Below are 7900 nucleotides of genomic sequence, written 5' to 3'. Positions count from 1 at the left end.
AAGGGACGGGCGGGATGGAGATCGAAACGAGGATGAAGCAAAGCGTTCGCGGATGTCCCATGACGCGCCATACACTTGAGCTGAGTTTTTCTCTCCGTCGCGGCTGCATACTCGAACGCACAATCGGTAGCTGCAGATAGCGAGAAGGTCCAATAAGAACTAAGATCTAAGCAGTTCATGATGGACCTTGGAGGATAAAGAACGCACACGACAGTGCATGGGCGTGCGTTGCATGTGCTGTTGCTCGAATGCACAACGTCAAGTGGCGCCCACGACCGAGCCGCTCGTTGCCAGTCACATTCCTTCGCGTGGAGGTTCAAGAAGGCCAGTGGAGGTTGCTCGCGGTGTTGGTGATCCTCATCCTTGGGACACCACGAACGGGTGTCGCGTTTAAGTTTAAGCTTTAACGCGTTTTACGAGGGTTTGCGCCCCAAGGCGTTGCTTGCTTGACCAGCTTGACGCAAAACGAGGAATGGAAAACGAAGGCGCCAGCAACACATCATCATTGCACGAGCTATCGCAAACCACTGCGGTCCAATAACAACACGACGACTCGCTTACGGCTTGAAGTTGCAAAACGCATCACATAGCGAGGACGACATGAGGACTCACGTGTACGACACGTATTACGGCAAGCGTCAGCAGCGCCGAATCATTGCGCGCGTGGACATGATCAAGGTGTGCCGGCGCGTAGGCCGCCACCACAACGACGATCGTAGTGCATACTTCTTGCAGCGCAGCCTGTCATCAGCTATCGTCGTTGCTTGGCGAACGAGTTTGATACGATGCTTCTGCCGAACCTTCGGACTCTGAATGAGAGGGGACTTTAACGCTCTGTTGGGCCTGCATGGGTTTTTCGCGTTAAAGTGCGATTTCACGGGTCGCGGTGCGATGCATGTGACAATCACTCTGGTCAACTGGCCTTCTCGCATGCGACGTCCACGAGCCGCAACCGTGTTTGGTAGCGACGCACCCAGCTCTCGGTTCTCGACGCACAACTCTGGATTTTCAGAGTCAAAAGGACTAGGCGCCAGTATGATAACACCATCGTGAAGCGAGACCAGCTGCGATGACGTGAAGTCTTCTTGCCAGTTCCCCGCATGTCCCGGTATCCGATTGGTGCGGGACACTCCGGATGATGCGCCTCGCCCGGACGCTAAACGAATCGCGTGATCGATCCGGATGTTATCCGGCAGATGACAGATCGGGCGCCGCGATGGGATTGGCCAGTTTATTTAGAGTAGGCCAAGTCCTAGTCCTATCGGCAGAGATGGCCGTGCCAGAAACGGGTGGTTTCCACCCCTTTTTGACACGAGGCCGGCCTCTGCTTCAACTAAAATTCGAAAGCGGCCACTTGCCAATTGCCACCCAAGGAAACGGACCGTTCGATGAGTCTGTCGCCGCTCAACTACCTCGAGAAGCTCATGGTGTCGACCGACCTGCTGCGGCCACCGCGCAGCAGCACGTACGACGACGCCTTTGAGAAGTGCCACCCGCTGCGCGAGACGACGACGACGGTCGAGTACCAAGCAGCGCCGATCCGCGCCGAGCACGACGCGCCGTTCTACATGGCGTGGAAGCACAAGTGGGACCAAGGCACGTACTCGAAGCTCGACATTGCGCTCACGTTCGCCGTCTTCTTGTACGTCCGAGCGTTGATGGCGGCGGCATGGCTCATGTATGGTGCTGTGTAGCTGGACGCTGCAGTACTACACGACGTTTCTGCGCTGGAACGAGAACCGCACCGACATTGAAGGCTTTGTGACCATGCACGACCCGGTGCTCATGCGGCTCAGCCCGGGCGACTACTCGGTTTCGCTCTTTGTCTTGGCGTACGGCTCGGTCTCGATTGGCCTCTACCATGCCCGCCACATGCCCGAGCTTATCATTGAGATGCTGCAGACCAAGGCGTTTGTGATTTGGGTGCGCATGGTAATACGATTTGCTACTAGTAGCTTCGCGGGTGCTCACGCATACGTAGGTGGCGTTGTACCTCGTTCCGCTGGAAGCCCCCGTGGGCACGGTGCCGCTTATCGACCCGATTGCGGGCGGCGACGGCATCGTCTTGATGCGCGATCTCTTCTTCTCGGGCCACACGGCGACGACCTTTATGATCTTCCTCGTCGTCCGGCGCCAGAATGTGCTCTGGAAGAGCTTCTTCTTCGTGCTCGCGCTCACAACCGCCATTCTGGTCATGCTCCAAAAGACCCACTACGCCATTGACGTATACGCGGCGCCCTTCTTTGTCTACACGTGCAACTCGATCGTGTACGACCTCCGTGTCGCTTGCAACGTCGCGTGCCCGCCCAAGCCAAAGCGCGACTAGGCGCTGTCGAATTAATAAGACTATTTACGTGTTTTCCGCCGAGTGTCCTATCACGCCGTTGGGTGCAGGCGCACGCAGACCGAAACCAAGCTCGTTCTTAACGGCTCCGTGCGTCGGGAGTGACCCAACATGCATACGGGCCTCAGAGCACCAAAGCACTGCGTGATGATGGCTCTCTCGGGGTGGGCTGACCTTCCGTGGGACCCTCTTCTTGTCACGCACACACTTGCGCTCGATAGCTGGAATGCTTGATATCTCTGCGGACGGTGATCGCAACCGCCATCAATGAATTCTCTGCTTCTTCGATGCGCTCCAAGTGACTTGGCAAAGCAACGGCAGCCGAAGCGCGGGATCAGAGACGGCCTGCCCGTGCGCCAAGAACATTCGCCTGCACCAAGTGACGTCGGCTGGTCCTCAGCGCCCTCCTCGACGCAACTTGCCTCAACTTTTATTTCTTGAAGTGTCCGATTACGCAATACCGCCGACCCTCGTCGGATCGTGCGAGGTGCCGCAAGATTCCTCGTCATGAATCCGGACTATGCCTACCGGGCTTGTGACCTCCGGGAACGCGTGTCCAGCGGCCAGCTCATAAGCTTGTTTGTAGTATGGCAATACAAATGTACAGTCTATGGATGGACGCACGCCGTCAAGTACAGTATTTCAAGGTGCCGAAGTGACATGACTTCGGTCGACGCTAATGGTGTGCCGCTCGATGCCGCCAGAGTCGAACCGGCCGTACAATGTGTGCCGTCGTTGTTAGCAAGAGATGAATGAACGAAAGTAACGTCCTGTTTGGATGGGATACCACGCCCTTGCAGTCGATAGCGGCGACGTCTGAAGCCAAGCAAGGCCATTTCCATGTTTGACACTATTTGTGTCTCTACGTGAAATAGTCTGTGAGCGGGCCAGCCAATAAAAGCGCAACCAATTATTGAGCCGACGGGACCAAGCCGACGTCGACGATGCTCATGGTTCCGACTCTGCGGCGCCTCGGGCGACGCTGCCTGCGCCCGCGCCTCTTCTCGCAAGCTGCCGCGCTCGCCGTGGATGAGCCGCTGCGCAGCTTCGAGATGCACCTGGACGCGCGTGAGCCGCGCGAGGCCCTGCGGATCTTCGAGCAGCTGTCGACACCGCCATCGACGCAGCTCGCGCAGCGCCTTGCAATCTTGCTGGCAAAGAAGGCGTCGCGTGACGAGACCAAGTCGGCGCTTCGCGTCATGAAGAGCGTCTACATGTGCGACACCTTACACTTGCATGCAGCGCTAACACGTCTTGTAGGAACCCGCATTTGAAGCCCGACGATTTCACCAAGCTCGCGTTCATTTACGTGGCCGATGCGTGCTACCGCAACCAGATGCTGCCCGAAGCGCTCGAGGTGACGGAAGAAGCGCACAACCTCGGCGTGCGCCTGGACCTTCCAGCGTACAACAACCTCATCGAGGCGCTGGTCGAAGCCGACCAAGTCGAGGAAGCCGAGCTGATTCTCCAAGACATTGCCGCAGGTAGTCGTCGTCGTATCGTCCACTCTCAGTTCTTGACATCTGACGCAGGCGATGCCATTTCGCCCGAAGAAATCACATATGCACCGATCATCGAGGCCTTGATCCTCCAGCGCGAGTTCAGCCAGGCCATGGAACTCGTTAGCCAAGCGCGCACGAACGGCGTCCAGTTCTCGGAAGAGGTATCTTCAAATTCAACGCAGTAGCAACGTCTCATGCTCGACTAGGGCTACAGCGCCATGATGATGATCACGGCCGAGGTTGACGACCAGTCCGATGCGCTCGAGCAGTTCATCACGTACCTCGACGAGTGCATGCTCGAAGACAACGTCGAGGTAGCAGCAAGAGTTTCTTATTCGCCGCGTCACGTTGGCGTAGATGTTTCAAGAGCTCGACACGCTCACCTTGTTGGACGACGACGCCGACCACGGCGACGATGACGATGGTGACAGTCCGTACGACGACGGTGACGACGACGACGATGACGACGACGATCACCATATCAACTAAGAGCACCGCGCTCGCTTTTCTCATTAGTTGCTGTAGCCATAATAGACCGGACTTTGATTGTACTACTTTGCTGGTATGCGCTTCGAAGCGCACGGGTGCTCAATGTGCGGGGCAGCGTCTCGAGAAGGCTGTGCAAGCTCGGAATCGTGGTCGCTTGCAGCAACGTCGGCAGCAGCAGGTCAAGAACAAGCAGACATAGCGACTCGAACGCCGGTTGCCACCCCGACGGATCGAGAAGACACTGTCATTGTACAAGAAAATTTGTGATAGGAAACAGACGTTCCTACCTGGTCCCAGACAAAATAAAGAGCGTCTTTACGGAGGTAGCCCACGAAGCTGACTTGCAGCCACCTCCTAGATCTGAGTTGTTGCCAACGTGACCATAGGATGCCCACCCAACAAAAAGCTCGCTCGGCGCCTCCAGCATCGCGAGTCGCTTCTTGGCAGCAGGCAAGTCGCCAAAGACCCCTTCAATGTGCTGGTACAGCCTTGGCTGCTCCGCAGCTAATCGTCGCCAGATCTACATAGAATCTGCACATATTTCAGCCGCGTACATTCGTCCTACGCGTTGGGAGCCAGCGACCGCATCACCGCGTATCGGGTGGTGCACATGGGTCTCCAGAAGGCGCGCAAAGGCGCTCAAGAGGTCGACGTCTCTACGCAACACTCGTATCCGTGGCTGCGCCAGATCGAAGCGTGTACCGGCCGCTCTTTTCAGGCCACATTATCGCTATCGGCAGCGCGAGCGCCACGAAAAACGCAGAGTGGCTTCGAGTGAGCACATAGTGTTGGTTCAGGAGCCCTTCGACGCGGGCTTGGAGCGTCCCATGGCCGTCACAGTCCATGAACTGCGGGTAGTCGTCGCGGATGGCGTCGCGCACGAGGCGAAAAAGCATGGGCGCCACTGGCGACCGCCACGGCTCGGACACACCGAGCAGTGTTTGGCTCGCTTTCAGGCGCCACGTCGTGTCGTCGACGTTGGCGCGCCCCAAGAGACACTTTGTCCACACCCACGTTCGCAATGGCGGCGGCAAACTGCGTCCGCGGACTTGCTGCAGCAGCGCCGATTCGATATGCGCCTGCTGGACATCGAGCACCGGGTCGTGCACCGACGGCGTAAGAAACGCCCGAGCTAGAAAGGTCAGGAGCGTTGGGATCGCCGACACATGGGGCGTCGGCGGCATTGCGCCGTGGAGAGACGCCTCGAGACCGCGCTGGAGGCGGCGAAAGCACGGACTCTCGAAAGCTTGCGTCGACGCCATCTATATTCCGTCGTGAGCTTCTTTCAAGTGCAAATGAGAAGAAGCCGACGTGGTCGGCCAGATTCGCCAGGAGCCGTGGGTACAACTGGGCGCTGAGCGCGATACGAGTCTCGTTCGACATGTATGGCTCGTGGACGAGGTATCCGAGGCTGCGCGTTTGTGGGTAGTAGCGCTGCTGGAACGTCTCGCCGCAAAGGCTTAGCACAACCTAGCAACTCGCATGGTCTGGTATCTCGTCGATCGAAACATGAGGAAAGACCTGGCATGCGCTCGGGTTGGTTTCGAACGCCGCAACGCATGTCGCCAGACTGCTGTAGAGCACGTCGAGTACCTGCGTCGAGAGCTCGTTCGGTTGTTCTCACTCGCGGCGGACCCACCTCGGGCCACGCGGGGTCGAGTGTCACTTGATCGATCGCACTGCGCACGGCCCGATCCATCGCGACAACCGTTGGCAACTGCCACATAAGCTTTGGAGCCTGCCTACGTTACCAGCTACAGTTCAATCGCGCACAATACGAGGCGTTGGACCGCGCTGCCCGAGGAAATCGCTGACGATTCTCCCAATGTCACCATGCATGACGCTGTCGAATACTACCGTGCATGTACTCGTCAGCCTCGCAGGTAGAGAGAGTACACTTTGAGATGCGATGCTACAAAGGCAAGGCCGTGGCGAAGGTGCAGCAAAACGCAACGAGAGGTCTGCTCCACTTAGCCTGAAAGGCGCTTGTGCTTCAATGGACTTTGGACGGTGCAAAGACCCCCGGGCTTGTGCCGACGCGGAGGTGCCGTCATCATTTGAGCGACCCGATACCAGGGCGACACTCCAGAGCGCGTCCTCTCCAACGAGTTATAGGCGTGACCGGTGCTATAACGGAGTCTGGCATCGACACTGAGAGAATGTGCGAGCTCTAAGATCGTAGGCTGTCAGGACCAAGACGACCCGTGCGCGTCAAGACACATCATGCGTTGCGATCTTCCAGCGGAGAGTCCGGATAATAGTATCCGGACTAGTGTCCACGTCGCCGGTTTCCGTCGCTCAGTAATCTTTGCGATGCAGGCAAGCAGCAACTTTGGGAGCGGGCGGGGCGGCAGCTTTGGGGCGCCGCCGGCGTGGACGCCGCCATCGCCGCTGGAGAAGGCGTACTATGACACGCTCTTCGTCCTCGCCGACGAGGAGAAGGCCGGCACGCTCGGCGGGCGCAGCGCAGTGTCGTTCTTCTCCAAGTCGGGGCTCGACAAGACGGTGTTGCGCGAGGTACGCCGTACGCCTTTGGTACGCGAGCCGCTCACCGTACACGACATAGATTTGGACCATTGCCGACGCGCGCCAGACGAGCCAGCTCCTCATTGGCGACTTTTACGTGGCCATGCGCCTGATTGCGATGGCGCAGCAAGGACAGCCGGCGACGCACCAGCGCTTTCTCGAGCTCGCCCAGACGCCGTTCACGGTCGCGATCCTTCAAGGTGTACCGCCCCCCGCGATGCCCGCGCCGCCGGCCGCCGGGCCCTCGTACGCGATTCTCGACGACGAAAAGGCCAAGTACAATGGCATCTTCCGGCAGTACGACACGGACAACGACGGCTTCATCCAGGGCCACGAAGCCGCGACGCTCTTTCAAATGTCGGGACTGGACCGCGAGGTACGATGGTCGTGGCGCCTGGTAGCGAGCTCATGCTGATGCGTAGAACTTGCGCACCGTGTGGACCTTGGCCGACCGGACCTCGGACGGCCGCTTGGACGTGACGGAGTTTTACATTGCGATGCATTTGATTGTGTGCGTCACGAAGCGCAACATGCCGCTGCCGCCCTCGATCCCGTACGACATGGAGCAGTCGTTGCAGTCGAGTGCCAACGTGAACAACGCGACGGCCCCGCGCACCAACAGCTTTGGCGCGCCTTCGGAATTTGGGCACCCGCCACCGCCACGCACCAATAGCTTTGGACAACATGCCTCGCCAAGTGGCTTTGGCAGCAACGCGATGCCCGGCGGCCTCACGATGCAGCAGCCGCCAAGTCGCACCAACAGCTTTGGTCAGCCGTCTCCTGGTGGCTTTGGCCAGCCGTCTCCTGGTGGCGTCACCCAACCGCCATCTCAAGGCAGCTTTGGCCAGCCGCAGTCTCAAGGTAGCTTTGGCGCTCTGACGCCAGGTCGCACCAACAGCTTTGGGCAGCAGCCGCCTCAAGGAAGCTTTGGCCAGCCGTCCCCCGAAGGCAGCTTTGGGCAGCCGCAAGGCAACTTTGGCGCTCTGACGCCAGGCCGCACCAACAGCTTTGGCCAGCCGTCCCCCGAAGGCAGCTTTGG

The 7900-nt window shown here is 58.7% G+C and overlaps 4 protein-coding genes across 4 annotated transcripts in view; 3 read left to right on the top strand and 1 right to left on the bottom strand.

The window, feature by feature from the left end:
- The first annotated feature begins 1360 nt into the window (after window positions 1-1360).
- Window positions 1361-2376, top strand: SDRG_12846 (hypothetical protein). Its single transcript, XM_008618928.1, has 3 exons — window positions 1361-1642; window positions 1695-1932; window positions 1982-2376. Exons 1-3 carry the CDS (start codon window positions 1389-1391, stop codon window positions 2324-2326), a joined length of 837 nt encoding a protein of 278 aa, XP_008617150.1. The 5' UTR covers window positions 1361-1388; the 3' UTR covers window positions 2327-2376.
- An 872-nt stretch (window positions 2377-3248) lies between these two features.
- Window positions 3249-4400, top strand: SDRG_12845 (hypothetical protein). The gene is made up of 5 exons (XM_008618927.1): window positions 3249-3560; window positions 3605-3828; window positions 3877-4007; window positions 4053-4160; window positions 4204-4400. Exons 1-5 carry the CDS (start codon window positions 3289-3291, stop codon window positions 4333-4335), a joined length of 867 nt encoding a protein of 288 aa, XP_008617149.1. The 5' UTR covers window positions 3249-3288; the 3' UTR covers window positions 4336-4400.
- A 250-nt stretch (window positions 4401-4650) lies between these two features.
- On the bottom strand, window positions 4651-6034 carry SDRG_12844 (hypothetical protein; the record flags this gene model as incomplete). The annotated part of the gene is made up of 7 exons (XM_008618926.1): window positions 4651-4689; window positions 4736-4855; window positions 4901-4991; window positions 5038-5597; window positions 5647-5805; window positions 5857-5928; window positions 5975-6034. 7 exons carry the CDS (start codon window positions 6032-6034, stop codon window positions 4651-4653), a joined length of 1101 nt encoding a protein of 366 aa, XP_008617148.1.
- A 590-nt stretch (window positions 6035-6624) lies between these two features.
- SDRG_12843 (hypothetical protein) overlaps window positions 6625-7900 on the top strand; it is a gene marked incomplete at its 3' end in the record, with an annotated part of 3221 nt that continues 1945 nt past the window's right edge. The window contains exons 1-3 of the mRNA XM_008618925.1: window positions 6625-6852; window positions 6902-7237; window positions 7284-7879. Of these exons, the coding sequence (XP_008617147.1) occupies window positions 6649-6852; window positions 6902-7237; window positions 7284-7879 (1136 nt within the window). The 5' untranslated portion in view covers window positions 6625-6648. The remainder of the gene's footprint in view (window positions 6853-6901; window positions 7238-7283; window positions 7880-7900) is intronic.

Source organism: Saprolegnia diclina (genome assembly GCF_000281045.1).
Source record: "Saprolegnia diclina VS20 unplaced genomic scaffold supercont1.53, whole genome shotgun sequence".
In the NCBI taxonomy this organism is placed as follows: domain Eukaryota; phylum Oomycota; class Saprolegniomycetes; order Saprolegniales; family Saprolegniaceae; genus Saprolegnia; species Saprolegnia diclina.
The sequence above is the reverse complement of the archived record's forward strand: the minus strand, read 5'-3'. Positions and strand labels throughout refer to the sequence as shown.